Here is an 18724-nt window from a genome sequence, read left to right on the forward strand (position 1 = left end):
CTCACATGGATCTAATAGTTTTGGCGATCGATCATCCTTATTTATTGTTGAATGTTATATTATGATATATATGCGATATATAGTAGTATGCATGTATGTATATTATTAGATAATATAGTTGCATGAATCCGGCAAACATACAAACTCCTGGCACACGATTTTTAAAATAAAGTGATGAGACAATTTTAAAATTAAAATCCCTCATTTTGAATATGATTCAAAATTTATATCAAACCGAAAAAGTAAAAATTAAAGGAGTTTAATTTTTCCTTGCCTTCCATCAACCGTGGTTGCATGTTGATCGCTACTCGCGGACAGAGTCTGGCTCATATTATTGGGGGAACTATGATGTGAATTGAGTGGAACTCCCATGACTTCGGCTCATATTATTGGGGGAACTCATGGCGACCGTCTACTACAATTCAATATTGATGGGTTGGTTTGACACGCGAAAATAAACGACGTCATATTATTGGGTCCTTATTAAACGTGAGGCAAAACACGCGGGCATAGGGATGCAATTGGACTCTACCTTTTAGAAATTATAATTGGCTGATATTATTCGGGATTATAACTGGCTAATTGGACTCTACGTGCCTACTAAGGAAATACGATTTCCCTTTTTCATCAGAGGGTGGTGGAAATGTCAAAATAGTAGGAGGGTAATTTATAAAATAAAAATCCATATTTTATATCTTAAAATTATTTTAAAATAATCAGCAACCATTATTCTTTTTTCGTATCAGTATATTTTCGATTTCGTTACGTAATACATTTTTGTTATTAACAAGCTAACCGAATCTAATTTTCAAGACTGGTTGGGAAAAATTGTTCTAAATTCGGAGAAAATGATATACACACCAATGTCAGTCCTGCTGAACTGACAAAGCATGTAAGATGGTAGGACCATAGTATGCAAGCTAAAGTGTGATGTGCTCGCTTCTATGTCAAATGAACTGTAGGGACAGTTTGAGAAAATTTTGAATGCTGCTGACATTCGAATGCACGTGCAAGAGTTGTATGGTGCATGAAACTCATACGATGATGCACACTACTTTCAAGGAGCTCATGACTACACACATGCAAGATGGGGCTCTAGCCCATGAGCATTATGTATATATGATTGGGCTTATTGAGAATGTGGTGGGCTTGGAATATGTGATTCCTAACGAGTTAATTGATAACATCAATTTGTTGTCTTTCTCTTCCTCATTTGACGGGGTTATGTTGAACTTCAAGTTTAATAAGATATTTGATAGCCCTGAAGAGCTAATCAATATGCTTATGACTTATGAGATCACCATAAAATAAGAAAAATTGTTTTTATAATGGGCCTTTCGTCAGACGAAAAATGACCCACAAGGTAAGGGAAAGAAATGTTCTACCCCTCACAAGAAAAATAATCCTAATAAGAGACAAACTCTGAAAGACACTTAAAAGGCCTACAAAGCCCGATAAGTTAGAACATATTTATTTCACTGCAAGAAGTCCGGACATAAGAAATTATATGTGCCAGAAATGTTCTGGAAATGATAAGTGAATGTCCAAGTAAACATGGTTTCAACAACAAACAAAATAAAGTTAGATGATCCAAATCCCACACAAATATGGCACGCTAGACTATGTCACATTTCTCAAAGAAGGATGCACACAAGCTAGTGGGAGAATGCATGTTTGACTTGTCAGACATAAATTCTCTATTTACCCGTGAGTCCTGTCTGAAAAGAAAAATGACCAAGACTCCATTCGATGGAAACGTAGAACGTGCACATGGTCTACTGGATTTGATCCACACAGACGTTTGTGGCCCGCTAAGTGTTAGCACAAAATTTGAGCATTCCTACTTCATTACCTTTACTGATGATCATTTGAGGTATGTGTACGTTTATTTGATGAAACACAAATCTGAAACATTTGAAAAGTTCAAAGAATTCATATCTGAAGTAGAAAAACAGCTTGAAAGAAGTATTAAGGCACTTCGATCTGATCGAGGTGGAGAATACTTAAGTGCTGAATTTTTGGGTTATCTAAAAGAGAATGTGATTCTCTCACAGTTGACTCCACCAGCAACACCACAATTGAATGGTGTCTCTGAACGTCGAAATTGAACTTTGATGGACATGGTTCGATCTATGATGGGGTTCATTGAATTGCCTATATCGTTTTGGGACTTTGCGCTTGAAACTGCGGCAATGTTGTTGAATAATGTCCATACTAAAGCAGTGGATAAAACACTATATGAGATATGGATGGGAAAAACTCTCAAATATTCTTACATGAGAATTTGGAGATGTCCTGCTTACGTGAAGCAGATAGTGGGAGACAAATTGGATAGTAGATCCACTTTGTGCTACTTTGTAGGATATCCAAAGAATTCTGTTGGATATTATTTCTATCATTCCAATGAAGCAAAAGTGTTTGTTTCAAGAAATGTCACCTTTTTGGAAAGGGAATTTCTATTAGATAGAAAAGGCAAAATGATAGAACTTGAAGAAATTCAAGATACTCCCTCAACTATAGAAGTTGAACCCATTTCCCAAGAACCAGTAGTTGAAGTACAAGCTTCTAGAAGGTCTGATAGGATTATTAGACCACCTGCAAGATATACGCTTCTTCATGAACAAGGCCATGATGAGTCTTGTGTTGGATGTGATCCAATGAATTTCGAAGAAGCAATATCTGATACTGATTCAACCAAATGGCTTGAAGCCATGCAGTCAGAAATGGACTCAATGTATTCAAACCAAGTCTGGACATTAGTGGATCCAACTGAGGGAATCGTTTCCAAAGGATGCAAATGGATCTACAAAAGAAAGCTTGGGGCGAATGGGAAGGTAGTGATCTTCAAAGCAAGACTGCTTGGAAAATGTTATACCCAAAGATAAGGAGTTGTCTATGAGAAAACTTTTTCACCAGTTGCTATGTTTAAGTCCATTAGAATACTACTAGCCATAGCAGCATAGTATGACTATGAGATATGGCAAATGGATGTAAAGACTGCATTCCTCAATGGAGACATCAAAGAGGAAATTGATATGTCTCAACCTGAGGGATACACATCAGTAGGAAGTGAGCATATGGTATGCAAACTTCGGAGATCAATATATGGTCTCAAGCAGGCGTCAAGGAGTTGGAACCTCATATTTGATAGCACTATCAAAGAGTTTGATTTTGCTAAGAATCCTGAGGAACCGTGCGTGTACAAGAAGGTTAGTTGGAGTGTAGTGACATTCCTAGTACTTTATGTCGATGATATCCTGCTCATTGGGAATGATGTGGGATTATTGCAATCAACTAAAGTATGGTTGGCCTGTAAATTCTCCATGAAAGACATGGGTGAAGCATCCTACGTATTGGGAATACAAATCTATAGAGATAGATCAAAGAGGATGTTCGAACTCACCCAAGCCACCTATATCGATACCATTATAAAACGATTCTCTATGGAAGAGTCCAAGAGAGGACACTTACCAATGTGTCATGGTATTACTCTATCTAAAGCTTTGTGTTCCAAAACTGATGAAGAGATAGAGATGATGACACGTATTCCATATGCGTCAGCCATTGATAGTATCATGTATGGTGTAATATAGACACGTCCTGATGTTGCTTACGCTTTGAGTGTTACAACCAGATATCAGGCGAACCCTGGTCCAATGTATTGGAAGGCCGTGAAAGATATTCTTAAGTACTTGAGAAGGACTAAGAACTTGTTCATGGTCTATGGGGGTGGAGAATTGAAATGGGAAGACTACACGGATTATAGCTTCCAATGTGACGTAGATGATTCGAAATCGACCTCTGATTTTGTATTCATGCTATATGGTGCGGCTGTCTCTTGGAAAGGTTCCAAGCAAGACACCGTTGCGGATTCCACCACTGAAGCTGAATGCAATGTTGCATCTGATGCAGCCAAAGAGGTAGTTTGGATGAGGAATTTTGTCCAAGAGTTGGGCATTATTCCTAATGGAGTTGATCCAGTCCCGTTGTACTGGAACAACACTGGTGTCGTTGCGCAAGCAAAGGAACCAAGGTCTCATCAGCGATCCAAACATGTACTGAGGAAGTTCCACATCATACGGGAGATTGTGGGAAGAGGAGACATATCAGTCGAAAGACTCCCCTCTGCAGATAATGTTGTTGATCCACTTACATAGCCCTAGCCAAGACCATTGTTTTAGAAGCATCGCGAAGCAATGGGATTATGGGTAGTTGGCTCTAGGGCAAGTGGAAGATTGTTAGAGTAGATGCCCTGCAAGCCAACGGTTGGCTAGGGAATTTATTGACTCAATTGTAATAAACAATCTTTATTTTAATATAATTTAACTTTTTATGGTATTGTTATACTTTATCTGTATACCCATGCATACAGCATAGATAAAGTCCTTGATTATGCTTTAATACAAATGAATCGTAATTCGATGTTGAAACTCATTTGTAAACACTGCATATTCTAAATTCGTTCCTAGTCGATTCAGCCGCCTAAAACAGGGATAAAGGCCGCTTGAGCTCGAGACTAGCATCTGTGATGTTGTGTACTGCGTTTTTTGGTAAGGGCATAGAGATGTCCAAACATGCAGATGGGTAGTCATATGATGATTATACCGAACAACCCTCCCTCGGACTTTCCAAGTGGTTATCACTCATCGAGAGGATAAGTCCGTGGTTATGATTGTACACCATTAGTCCTTACGACCCGGGACAACACTGAGGCTCTATATGCTAGGGCTGTGCTTTGACTCGTTTACCGGCTCCAGGAGAGTCATCAGGTGGCGAGGTTGGGTACAGTTGCGACACATATAGGAGCCAGTGCATTGTAATCGGGGATTCACCACTCACCTACGGATGTGGATATCCTATGTGATCTAATGTAATAATAGTGCATGGAATCTCTGGCCAGAGTATGAGATGTACGTTGGAGAAGGAGTTCTCCAATAGTACACGTGATGCCACTATTATAGTTATCACATAGTTATCGAATTAATATGCAACCCTCGATGAACCAATGGTTGCAGATTCGATCGGGATATATGAGATGAAGGGACCGTACTGTACGCTAATCATAATCGACTGGTTCTTGCAGGCACTATCAGTGATACCTAAGGGATCATGGGGCGATGCTACTAGACGCTCTTACCATGATCCGATGGGTGCAATCAGAAATGAGTTCTGACATTCTTGATCAAGGTGTTGATGAAAAGAATGGGGCTAAGTAGGGTAAGCCCGAATAAAGGATTATGTCCTGAATCACAAAGAGTTGTGAACCCACGGCTAGCTGTATCCCTGAACCATTGAGGGTCTCACAAGTACTGGGTTGTTTGTTCCCGTTGAGAGAATAAATTCAATGAGTTGAATTTATATTATAATATAGTAAATTCAAGGAGTTAAATTTATGATAATTAAATTTTGAGAAAATAAATTCAAGGAGTTGAATTTATGATATAGTAAATTCAAGAAGTTGAATTTATGAAATTTGGAGAGAATAAATTCAAGGAGTTGAATTTATAAAAAAATTTGAGAATTTAATTTATTAAACTCAAATGTTGGGTTTATTAAATATTAAATTTTGGAGGTGATAAAAATTCAAGGAGTTGAATTTATCATTTAAATAATAAATTCAAATGTTGAATTTATAATGTATTTAATTTATTAAGCTCAAGAGTTGAGTTGATTAAATAATAAATTAAATATGGTTGGTAATATGTTTAATAGGCTTGTAGGAGTACAAGTCCAACATATTAAATAATTAAAGTTTTAATGGGCCTTGATTAATGGATTAAACTAGTGTAACTAGCTCAATTAATTAATCAGGCCAATTAATGTTAATTAATGGGTCCAATTATTATATTATGGTAATTAGGCCACCTAGCCTCCAAAAAGATGTGCATCGAGATTGCATTTGATAAGGCATGATTTTTGAATCTTAAATTTACTTAATTAATTTGATTATTTAAGTAAATAAAGGATTAGAAAGATAATTAGAATATTTTATTCTAATGGCATGCATTTTGATAAGGTTGTTCGGTGATTTTGAAAGGGGATTGATAATTCTTTCGGCTCTTTCAATTTTCAAAGAAGCTCTCGAAAATTCTTCTCAAAAAGCAAGAAAACTCGGCCACTCTTATTTTGAGGCAGTGTCGTTTTTGGTGTTATATCTCTACGCAAAAACATCTTCTAATTTTCTAGTGCAAATTAGAAGAGGAACAAATATTTCAGTCGTGGACCGGATTAGGAGATCTAAGAAAGTTCATAGGGATTCATCAAGAGCTATCTCCGCTAAACCCGGAATAGTTGGAGCCGTGTGATTTATTCACCAAAGGTATAAATTTTAACATCCTATGAATGTCTTTGTTAAAATCATACGAGCGCCCAGAGCAAAACATATTTTGATTGTCAAAATAAACAAAAATTTTTAAACTTCCGCTGCGTTTGGGCGTGTAGAAAACCGAGATCCAACAGTCTTAGTGCATTTCACATCGTAGTTACTTCTGATGCATCTTGATATACGTCAGACTTCCATATTCAATCACCGTGTATGATCGATCGATAACAAACTGCTGGAAAAGTCTTTTGGAAAATAGAATTGTTGATGACTCACAATTCCTATAATAAAGTAATATGGGCTTGGTTCTAATAAGCCCAACCAAATCGGGTCCACCGAATAGGTTAACCCGGGTCCATAGGAGACGTCCTTTACAAAGTCGAAGTTTTTTCGCACAGATCCCCTCTCGTCTTCGCCAAACTCTCAGGTATTTGCTCGTAATTATTAGCTTTAATCACTGTTCGATCTGAACAATTATGAAGATAAAATCGCACCTTTTACCCATATTTTTTTTAGAATTTATGAGTTTAATGTTATTTTTTGGATGGATTACGAACATTGATTGTGTTTAATTTCAGAAACGAGTTGTAAGTTACGATATTCATCGTGGTTTGCGTGAAATTATATGGAATTTCACAAATTATTGTGTATTTTGGTTGCTGAAGAGTTTTATATAATTGTTGTATTTTTTTTCCTGTTTTTCTACGTTTCTAGATGTGGTATTGAAGTACTTAAATTTTATGTAAAGTTAGTTTTTAAACCGAATAATACCCAATGCTCGAACGTGATGCAGATTTGACTTCTGTTACATTGTGCGAACTAGCTTCTGTGCAATTTTATTTCTGCGGTTTATTGAATCTTAAAGGTCTTGTGGTGGAAAATTGAGTTTTGTCGCTTTTTGCTGATCAGTAGGCAGTCGTGTTGGGTTGTAATGATTTGATCTTTTGCTCTGATTTTTCTTCCCTAGCTTCAGAAGGGTTGTACTACAATCAAACGAAGAGGTCATGGCGATCCAGGGAGATACAAGCGCAGACAGAAAGAAATCAATCGATGCCACAGATGAGTTAGCGACGATCAATCTTGAAAATATGCAAAACAACACAAGAGTTATTAATTACTGGTTAATTCTCTAACTAAGTATCATTTGATTCTGCATAATGACCACCATTTTCGTAAATACTCGTGCTTTTAACCTGATATCCTGTGTGAGGGAGACATTTTAGGAGATTTACGCGTTATTTTTAATCGCGTGAAACATTAATACGCACCCAGGTTTTTGCCATTTTGTAAGAATCGAAAAATATGTAAATCATACTGAACCTTGGTCTTTTTCTTTTATACAGCCGCACGTTTATGTCGATCATAGGTGGAGTCATTGCAGGAATTTTGGGATTTACTGGTTTGACAGGATTTATCTTATATTTCATAGTCATGGCTATTACTTCAGCTGGACTTGTTGCCAAGGCCGAGTTTTCTGTTCATTCTTATTTTGATAGTTGGAACAAGATTACGCTTGATGGATTTCTTGCTGGGCTTATGGTATACTTTTTTATTTTACTATTGGCATCATTTTTGGATCTACTGATTCTGAATTTCGTGCTGATCTATTTGTATGCTTATTGGAGGTTTGTAGCACACAGTATATTCATGCTGGTCTCTGGGGTCATTAGGCCAGATATGTAGTTGTTTTTGGCCCTTATAACGATTATCCCAACTGTTGTTGAAGTTCATTTGATTACGTCTAGTTTTTTATCTTTTTGCATAGTTTATTAAAGAGATGTTCCTCTCTCGGTGGGGCATATGCATGTTGCAACGTTTGACAAATAAAAACTTACCTGTGGTGCATGCGATTTTTTTTATCTTGTTCTTGTTTAATTTTCTTCATTTGTTAATTTGTAATATCTAATCTTGGCTATTTTTGTTTCTTGCAGTCATTCGTGTTATTCTGGACGTATCCTTTTACTTTCTAAATTCATTCATATTTACAGTTGATTGAGTTTTTTCCCCTTTCTGATGGGTGTTTTAATTGATATTCAAGATCCATGCAATGCATACTTTCGTATGATCATTTTATATTTGTGATAGAAACGTTGGTTCAGCCTTATGCTTGTAATTCAGGGTGATGTACAACCTCCTTTTGAAACTAATCCTATTTCTGAATCTCTGTACTACAAATTTTGGGCTGGTTGTAATTTACAATAACTTTCTTCTACTATATCTATTCTTCTTATCAAGGTGGGATAACCAGGTGATACGTAATAATCACTTTATTTTCACACTTATTTTTGCCTTCTATCCTTGACCTGGAGAAGATTTGCCTACGACTTTGTGCATATTTTCTGAGGAATCCACGATGACGGCTGTTCACTCGGAAGTACCAAAGGAAGGGGAAAGACGCTCTTTAAAATTTTAATGCTAAGTATTTTACGAAGTTTTGGTGATGTAAACCTGACTTTGGAGAAACATTAGGTGTTGAGGTTGCTACTGAAAGAACTGTTTTTAAAGCTCCATTTTATTTCATTTACAAATGTTAAAGGTTTAACTGCTTCTATTTATTCAGCTTCCCTTTGGTTCCGAAACATGGTGTCCGGGATGTTGCATGGGTGTGTGTTAGGGCTTTTTAGGCCTTGTGTCCAGGGTAAATATAAGAGTGGATCGTGTGTTATGTGTAGCATAATTTCCATAAAAATTTCCAGAATCTTTTTTCTTTGTTTGAGTTTGAGTTTGAGTTCAGGAGGGTTTGTTACAGTTTAACTTTGAATCTCAGACTTACCCAAAAATTGAGATCTTGGTATTATCTTGGGCTTAGATGATCTATAAGCCATTGGTTGATCCTTGTTTCTTAAATACTCTCTACTCAAGCATTGCATGATCAAATTGCTTGCATATCTCAAGTATTTGCTCGTTAACATTATCCATTTACACCAGTTGATTTTAACCACAGAAATCTTCACAAATTGCTTGCATATCCCAAGTATTTGACTCGTGAATTGAAAAAAAAGTTAAATTTTGTATAATCTTCACAAAAATCGAGTTTTTTCTACTCATTTATCGAACAAACACTCTCTTGCATGTGTTTTATCTCCCTTGCCCAAAGTTCCCCCAAGTTATAAATCCCGCAATTTAGGATTTAGATATTAATCCTCTTTTATATTGAAGGATAATCTCTAATCATAGTTCCAATTTCTATTAGCATCTCGTTGCATTTTATTTTTGGTCTGTGTGCGTGGAGGACTTCCAAATCTTAAATTTGGATCATTTCAAAATCGGGGCTTAGCTCCACTGGTTTCATCTTGGAAATCCCGTGTAGTAACTCGAGTTCGATCCCCCCCCTCCCATAAATTAGGAATCTCAAAAAATTAAAAAATTAGGATCATTTTCTTGTATCACAACTTCCCGTAATAATGATATTTTTTTTTCCAAAATCAAACTTCCATCACATGTATAGGATTTGCTGACTAACTAAAATCACAACCCCCATCTTTTGAATTTAATTAGTTTTAATCTTATAATACCCTTTATTTCTTTATTAATTATAATAAAAGATACACATATTATATGTGTTATTATTATTTTTAATTTGATCAAAAAATACTAAACAATTAAAACGAAATTATTTTTAATTAAGAAGAGTTGTTCGATTTAAAATGAATGTTTTGTTTATGTTTTTTTCTATGTAAAATATGGAGTGACTTGAGTAGGTTTTTGTAAGATAAGAATGACAATTATATAATTAAATATTTTGATATCCTCTAAAATATTTATTTTAAGGGTCTCAAACTTAGTAATATATTATAGAATAGAGCAAAAACTTATGTGAGACGGTCTCACGGGTCGTATTTTGCGAGACAAATCTCTTATTTGAGTCATCCATGAAAAATACTACTTTTTATGCTTAGAGTATTACTTTTTATTGTGGATATCAATTGGGTTGACCCGTCTCACACATAAAGATTCGTGATATTGTCTCACAAAAGATATACTCATGTAATAGTGTAGATATATATTATAAAAAATAGCTATCCACACAAACAATGATATTCGATACTATTAAATGGGAATAAAAATGCCCCTTTCTTTTTTTGCGATAAAATATTATAAATGCAAATTTATCACTAAAAATAATTCTTGGGAAATAAAATTTCAATTTTAAAATATTAATTTATCATTTCGAAAAATAATACACGTTTGCAGAATTTTTATTACAGTCAATTTTTTTTAATAAAAAAAGTGAATAATAAATAATTAAATTATGCGGCAAGGAAGGAACATAACAAAGCAACTGAGCCTTCCTTTCTCCCCCTTTCTTGGCCGTCCAGTTTTGTGGACTGCCATTTGTTTCCCTTCCCACTACAATTTCCAGCATACTCGCACAGATTTTAATTTCTGTATCCACAAATCATTTTAATCTCTTCTCGATTAATCCCACAAAGGTTTGCGCTGCTCCGATTCAGTGTTTCTATGTAATGAATTTTGAAACATTTCATACATATGCTCATTTCCACTCGGATTGGAAAAAAATATTTGGGTTTTGGGTTCTGAATTTTTGACCCAGATGAATTTTTAGAAAGCGTGTGATTTATTTTTATTACTGTTGTCTTTTGTGAGCAATATGTTTTGATTTGAATTTCACGTTTCAAAGATTCGTAAACTTGTTGGAATATTATCAGGATCTATAAAAGAAACAGGTTTGTGCTGCAGGTGTGTGTGGTGGTATTGTGACTTAAAGGCTGAAGAGCGAGTGGATTGCTTGCCTATAGATATTGAGTGATCCTTTTCAAAAGGGTTTATTAATGTCTCTGAGGATAAAAGTGGTCGTAGATAAGTTTGTACAGGAGTTGAAGGAGGCTTTGGATGCAGACATACAGGATAGGATTATGAAGGAAAGGGAGATGCAGAGTTACATCGAGGAACGTGAACGAGAAGTTGCTGAACGTGAAGCTGCCTGGAAAGCGGAACTTTCGCGCCGGGAGGTACCTTCCTAATCATTGTGCTTTGGAAGTGAAGATTTAATTTTCTCTCCATGACAAAGTTCATAGTGTTTTACTTGCTTGGGGCTCTCTTTTTTGATGGTATCCTGTTGTAATTAGCCTATTTCCCTTGATACAAGTTGTGGTTTATTCTTTTCCTTTTAGGGACTGATCAAACCAAAATTTGTCATGCTATATAATATGTTAAAAAAAAAGGTTCTTTTCGTGTGAAACCGGGACAAAAAAATAGCGGCCATTAGAGTTTTTCATCTCCCTATTGTTTGAGTTTTTTGCTTTCTGCTTGTCTATCAATTTCTGTGTTGTCTTCTGATGCGCATATGAAATTTCTCAAACAGTTAGTAATAATCCATGCTCATAGATTTCATAGATAGCCAAAACTTGTGTGGTTTCTGAGTCGAACTTTTAACATTAGTGTGTGTGTGTGTAGTGAGAAAAATAAGATGTTTCGTCAGGCCTATATTTTGTAGCGGTATGAAGACTTGTCATAGCCAAAATTTAGTTTCAGGTAGTTCTAAGTTGGGGGTAGAGTTTCTATAAGAGTCTGATTTGTCTTGCGTACTAATGAGTATTTAGGGATTTGTTGAGAGCCGCCCTGAAATGAAAATGAGTACAAATTATCCTTCCCATGAGTGCTTCTGTGGTGCCCTTCAATTTTTTGTTATCCGTTGGTATTGATGGGAAAATTTCACTGAATACTTGCTTGGAGAACACTTGAATGTCACAGAACATCTGAATTTTCCAGTCACGTACCATTAGTCAGCCTCCTTGGACATTTCGCTGTTTTTAAGTGTATGCGTTGAAGATGCATTTTAATTATGCATTTACATAAATATATACATTGATATTCTTCTGCTGTCATTCTAAATTTTTTATGCTCCTAAAAAAGACATTATTAGATCTTAGTTTATTGAGTTGGTGGCAAAAGAATATTCTATGGTGCACACAATGTTACCTATCTGAGCTGCACTTGCTTACAATTTGTAAGTTTGTTAACCTCCCTCTCATAAGTGTATAGCATATTCGAAGTTCTTAAAATGTTCATACCATCAGCAAGATCCAAAGCCATGCTTTTACTCGAACTTTGAGCCCACATAAGAAATATAAATAATATTCGGATAAACATGATAACCATTTCTGTACCTTAATGATTTCTTATATTGAGCAGGCAGAGATTGCTAGGCAAGAAGCAAGGCTGAAGATTGAAAGAGAAAATCTTGAGAAAGAGAAAAGTGTGTTGATGGGGACTGCGTCAAATCAAGATAATCAAGATGGAGCTCTTGAAATAACCGTGAGTGGTGAGAAGTATCGCTGCCTCAGATTTGCAAAGGCAAAGAAATGAGACATTACAGAAATCGCAACTCCATATTACATATTCTAGTTGCTTCTAATTTGGAAACCAACTGATTGCTCTGGACTCCTGCATTCCCAGAAGATATACATGATTAAACAGGCCTCCCATCATGTTATCTCGTTATTGTTGATCGAAGAACCACAACAGAAGATATATAGGCAATGTGTTCGGCCGCGTTTGTTGATTGTTGTCGTGTGGCATCTATGAAAAAAGAAATTGGAGAGCATGGTGTGGAGGGTTATGCAAGAAATAATCATATTTTTAACTCAGTGTTTGTTTACTCTATCAATTCGAAAGTTTATACTCCTTATATGGTTTTTCTGTAAATATTAGTGATCCAAAAAATTTAGATGACGTTTAATTGGAGAATAGATCCATTTGTTGCCATGAAATCCTGCATGAATTAATAGATGCAGCCGTGGTTCATGTGAAATGAAATGGGAAAAATATTTAGTATGATAAATTCCTCTTCATCTCCTTGAGCTGTATCTCATGCTTATACCTACTTTACCCCATACGCACTTGATTAATGATATGAGATGAAGAAAGATTTAAATATATATATATATATATATATAAAATTGTGAATATGAGCAAAATGTTGGATTAAACAAGGATATGTAATTTTATATTTGTATCAACCAGTGCCTTAGACTTTTAATTGCATTAGTTTCCTTCATTTAACCATATAAAATGCTTAATTAACTCTTCAATTGCATTAACTAACTTTTTTTAAAACTTAATTATACTTTTAATTGCATCATTTTCCTTCATTTAACTATATGAAACACATAATTAACTCCATCAATTGCGTTAACTAATTTTTTTAAATTAATTAATTGCATCGGTCTTAAAATATTAATTAATCAGTTTTTTTAAAAACAAAATTTTAATTAAAATAAAGAAAAAATGTTCTTGATACTATGACTGAAAACATATAATAAAGTCATATTTATTGGTAAATGAGGTAAACACCTGACATTGAACCAAGTGTAGGTCTCTTGTGAGACGATCTCTCGAATCTTTATCCGTGAGACGGTTCAACCCTACCGATATTCGCAATAAAAAGTAATATTCTTTGCCTTGAACCAAAAATAGCATAGTACAAGTAGAACTTTGTTAATGTTGTTTGTGTGTCGAGATATCACAAAGAATGAGATTAGCAGAATGCATCATCCAATTATGTTAGATTTAGATCCTTTTTTTAATTAATCTTTATTGTATATAACTTTCGGGCTATTTGGTAAGTGTTGAAGATGGACCATAGGCGTCGTAACATCCACTCTTCATGTTTCTGCACCAAATATTGATTCCTATGTTTATGATATTATGTCTTTTAATATGACATCGCACGAGAAAACTCGCGAGATGAAGACGTCAACTACAAAGAACAACAGCTTCCTACACAATAAGCAAAGAATGACTGACCAAATTAAACATTTGCTCAGGGTTAACGAAATGAGAGATATTCAATGTGTGATATGTTAACATTAAAGAGAATGTGAATATGTTTTTGTCTATCTTATCGTATCATTAAAAAAAAAAAAGAATTATTGCTCATGATATGTTTAATTGATACATTTTTCATATTTTCTATTATTCTAACCTCCGATATGTTTAATTGATACATTTTTATGTAATTTTATTGGAAGAGAAACTTTTATGGTCTTGGATCAAATTTGAGTTAAAAAGGTGATGTTTATCACATTTGAAGTTTCCAAGATAGAGTTTTGAAAGAGAATGTCCAAACCAGAAGAGGTCTTGGAACAAGCCGTGGCCACGTCTTGTGATTATGTTTCAACTGCCTAAAATTATAAGGAGTGAAAAATCTGATTTTGTGAATTTGCAGGATTTGAAAGAATTAATTATGGTGTTTGATTTAATGGAAATTCTTGGAAAAAAACTCTAGATAAGATAATATCTATTATTTTATATTTTAAGATTTAGGATTAATTAATTATTAGTGGGCTTTTTAGCTTACTTTTTTAGACCCAAGAGCCTACTACTCAATTGGGAGAGGTTAGCCGCAGAGAAAAATTGAAGAATCAGATTGGAAAAGCTCTCTCAAAAAGCATTTTCCATCCTCACGCAAGAAGACAAAAGGCGCAGGATTTCCAAATTCTCCCAACAAAATAGTTTGCATTTTCTTTATTCTTTATTTATTTTTTATGGATATTGTAGATCAAACTATGCTTGGCTAATTTTCTTAGTCTGATTCAAGGGATAATCTACTATTTTAATTTTATCACAGTGAGGATTTTGCACTTAAATTTATTATTCTTGTTTGCCCAAGTATTCGTTGATTTATGATTTAATTATATGAATGTTATACGTCAATTAATCTGACAATTTAATTTGATGTATGATTTTCTAATGCTAACCATGAATTCAGTGATCCGTAATTGTCATAAACGATTGGTACGTGAGTAGCAATAGGTTAGATGTGTTGTGATATCATAACATGTGTAATCTAAATAAATCGACGAAACTAGATCTTCCAATTGCAGCTATCTCGGTTGTTAGGTTTTAGGATTAACTGTTTTCACGAAACTAAAATGCTATCTTTAATTAATATAGAACGCTATCGTGCCCAGTTGATTATTGGTAAGTTTTGACTGGATGCTGGGTTTGGTCAATTGATTTAGGAAAATACAAGAATTTTGGCGGCTATCCCTATTATTCTAAGGTTAATTGCTTGGAATAACATGAATAAATGATTGATTAACAGATGAACAGTGAGAGAATTAAATAGTAGAATCCCCTTGAATCAGTATTTTCTCATAATAAATTCTTTAAATTATGCTCGTCAATTAATTTTCATTTCTAGATTCAATATTTTTCTTGCTTGGTAATTTTAGCTTTGGTTATTTTATTTAGTAATTATCAAAACAAATCCCCCCTTTTTTATTTTTATTATCAAAAGAAATAAATCTATCATTTCCTGTGGATTCGACCCTACTCATCATTACACTCGTTTTTATTTAAAAAGGTAGGAATTAATTTGGTGATCAATGACAGCACATCAGGAAAAAGCCTTGGTTCTTTTATTCTAACCTACAAACTATTATTACATAGTAACCTCATATAGAGGAGGAGGAACTTGCTTAGCTTTCTATAATAGCCGAAGTTACAACACACATAAATTAGTAAGAGAAAATATTACTAACCATCATATCATAATTCTTTCAACACATGGAATCTAAATCATGCTGAAACGTAACCAAACTTACATCCTCTTGTAGCCTTGGGTGAGAGGAGCACAAATCTAGTCTCGGATCGCAATTTGGTTAAACGGATTTGTCACAACCAAGTGTTGAAGAGGAAGAGGAAAAGCTTGAAGCTTGAAGGAGATTCTTTCGTTGCTGATCTGCTGAATGAGGAAGGAATGAATCATGCACTAAGTATATATATATCATGCCATGTGTCAACATAAGAATCAAAGGTGGATTTCTCGCACAGAGCACCGCGGGTGCATTCCTTCTTGACCGCGGGTGCGGTCAGCTCACTGCATCCCCTTCTAAATTTTCAAAATCGACGACCGCGGGTGTGGTCCTGTTTTCACCGCGGGTGCGTTCACCCTACGGCACCACATTCATAAATTCAGAATAATGACCGCGGGTGCGCTGCTTTTTAGACCGCAGGAGCGATGACCTTACTGTACCAACATCATATCCTACTGCCTCTTCACCGCGGTGCGGTAGAACCAGAGGCGCGGGTGCGGTGTCCTCTCGAAATCAAACTCTTAACTTTCTGCCACCACACCGCGAGTGCGGTAAAAGATAGGGCGCGGGGGCGGTTCTCCTCAATGTCACACTTTCATAATTTCATGTTATCAACCTACAATTCTCGGGCATTACATTTCTCCCCCTCTTAGATATGAGTTCGTCCTCGAACTCATAGGCAATCAATACAAAGTATATAACAAAAACAATATCATCAAAACTGAATAAATACTCACATCATGAAAATAGCTCGGGATATCTCTGTCTCATCTCTGATTCTGTCTCCCAAGTCGCTTCTTCAATGCCATGACGACTCCACTGGACTTTCACTAACGGAATAGTCTTCGTTCTGAGCTGCTTTTCTTTTCGATCTAAAATCTGTAATGGTTGCTCAAAATAACTCAGTGTATCGTCAAGCTCGGCCTCATCAGGCTGAATGACATGAGAAGCATCAGGCATGTATCTACGCAGCATCGATACATGAAAAACTTCATGTATCCCATATAAAGAAGGAGGAAGAGCAAGTCGATATGCTCGATCGCCAATATTCTCAAGAATCTCGTATGGACCGATGTATCTAGGAGATAACTTCCCGCGTTTGCCAAATCTGACAACGCCTCTGAACGGAGAAATCTTCAAGAATACTCTGTCTCCCTGTTCAAATACTAACGGTCTACGTCTGATGTTCGCATACTTGGCTTGTCTATCCTGCGCCGTCTTCATTCTCTTCTGAATGATCTTCCACTTCTCAGTCATTTTACGAATCATATCAGGCCCAAGTTCTGGTACCTCAGATACATCATCCCAATACAGAGGAGATCTGCACTTCTTGCCATATAATGCCTCAAACGGTGCCATCTCGATACTCGTCTGATAGCTGTTGTTGTACGAGAATTCACAAAGTGGTAGTGAATCTTGCCAACTAGTGCCAAAATCTAGCACTGCAGGTCTCAACATATCCTCTAATGTTTGGATAGTTCGCTCTGACTGTCCGTCTGTCTGGGGATGATAAGCAGTCCTTAGGTGCAATGTCGTACCTAAAGCCTGCTGCAGACTGTGCCACAAATGAGAAGTGAATCGTGGATCACGATCTGATACGATCGACTTCGGCACACCATGCAGTCTGACTACCTCTCTGATATATATCTCGGCCATCTGATCATGTCGGTACGTCATTCTGTACGGAATAAAACAAGCTGATTTGGTCAATCTGTCAATAATGACCCAAATCGCATCACAGCCCCGGGATGATCGTGGTAACTTCGTAACGAAATCCATGGAAATATGATCCCATTTCCATTTAGGAATAGCTAAACTCTGAAGTAAACCTCCGGGCTTCTTTATCTCGGCCTTCACCCGTTGACAATTCAAACACTTAGACACAAACTCTGCAATATCTGACTTCATCTATTTCCACCAGAATTGTGTCTTCAAATCGTTGTACATCTTCCTGCCACCAGGATGAATACTGAATCGACTACAGTGCGCTTCTGACAATATCTGTTGTTTCAAATCTGAAACATCTGGCACTACAAGACGATTATTCACATACAGAATATGATCATGTACCTGATATTCTGATTGATGTCCTGATCTGACCATCTGAATCGACTTCTGAATATTCGGATCAGTTCTTTGTGCTGCTTTAATTCTCAAAATCAAATCTGGCTCAACTTGAATCGTAGCAAGTCGTAGTGGTCTACTATCTGTATCAAACGCTAATCCAGACAAACAGCAGTCTTCAATCATATTCGAAACACCTATCGTCGATAAGGATAGGGAACATACCTTTCGACCCAAGGCATCCGCTGCTGCATTCGACTTTCCTGGATAGTATTTGATCTCGCAATCAAAGTCCTTTAACAAATCGAGCCATCTACGCTGTCTCATGTTTAACTCTGACTGAGAAAACAGATACTTCAGGCTTTTGTGATCAGAGTAGATTTCAAATTTCTCGCCGTAGAGGTAGTGTCGCCATATCTTCAGAGCAAATACGATGGCCGCCAATTCAAGATCATGAATTGGGTAACGAATCTCGTGTGGCTTCAACTCTCTCGAGGCATATGCGATCACCTGTCCTCGCTGCATCAAAACACATCCTAGCCCCCTGTGAGATGCATCACAATATACGACGAAATCACCAGTACCTGAAGGTATCGTCAACACTGGAGCACTAGTCAGTCGTTTTTTCAACTCCAAGAAGCTAGACTCACAAGCTTCAGACCACACAAATGGCGCATTCTTCTGTGTCAACTGGGCAATCGGTTTCGCGATACTGGAGAAATCTCTGATAAATCGTCGGTAGTTCCTGCTAGACCCATGAAACTGCGTATCTCTG

At 36.1% G+C, this 18724-nt stretch overlaps 2 protein-coding genes across 5 annotated transcripts; both read left to right on the top strand.

Annotated features, from left to right (window-relative positions):
* The first annotated feature begins 6531 nt into the window (after positions 1-6531).
* On the top strand, positions 6532-8864 carry LOC142543302 (uncharacterized). Of its 2 annotated transcripts, none has more exons than XM_075650483.1 (5): positions 6532-6749; positions 7290-7442; positions 7666-7861; positions 8254-8273; positions 8635-8864. In XM_075650483.1, exons 1-5 carry the CDS (start codon positions 6619-6621, stop codon positions 8663-8665), a joined length of 531 nt encoding a protein of 176 aa, XP_075506598.1. In that variant the 5' UTR covers positions 6532-6618; the 3' UTR covers positions 8666-8864. The 2 variants fall into 2 exon arrangements, with proteins under 2 accessions (XP_075506598.1, XP_075506599.1); XM_075650484.1 differs by having other exon boundaries at positions 6604-6749; positions 7296-7442.
* Positions 8865-10599: 1735 nt separating this feature from the next.
* On the top strand, positions 10600-13135 carry LOC142543303 (uncharacterized). Of its 3 annotated transcripts, none has more exons than XM_075650485.1 (3): positions 10600-10755; positions 11024-11295; positions 12479-13135. In XM_075650485.1, exons 2-3 carry the CDS (start codon positions 11116-11118, stop codon positions 12650-12652), a joined length of 354 nt encoding a protein of 117 aa, XP_075506600.1. In that variant the 5' UTR covers positions 10600-10755; positions 11024-11115; the 3' UTR covers positions 12653-13135. The 3 variants fall into 3 exon arrangements, with proteins under 3 accessions (XP_075506600.1, XP_075506602.1, XP_075506601.1); XM_075650487.1 differs by having other exon boundaries at positions 10604-10755; positions 11011-11295; XM_075650486.1 differs by having other exon boundaries at positions 10606-10755; positions 10993-11295.
* Positions 13136-18724: the final 5589 nt, after the last annotated feature.

Source organism: Primulina tabacum, chromosome 4 (assembly GCF_025594145.1).
Source record: "Primulina tabacum isolate GXHZ01 chromosome 4, ASM2559414v2, whole genome shotgun sequence".
NCBI lineage: Eukaryota > Viridiplantae > Streptophyta > Magnoliopsida > Lamiales > Gesneriaceae > Primulina > Primulina tabacum.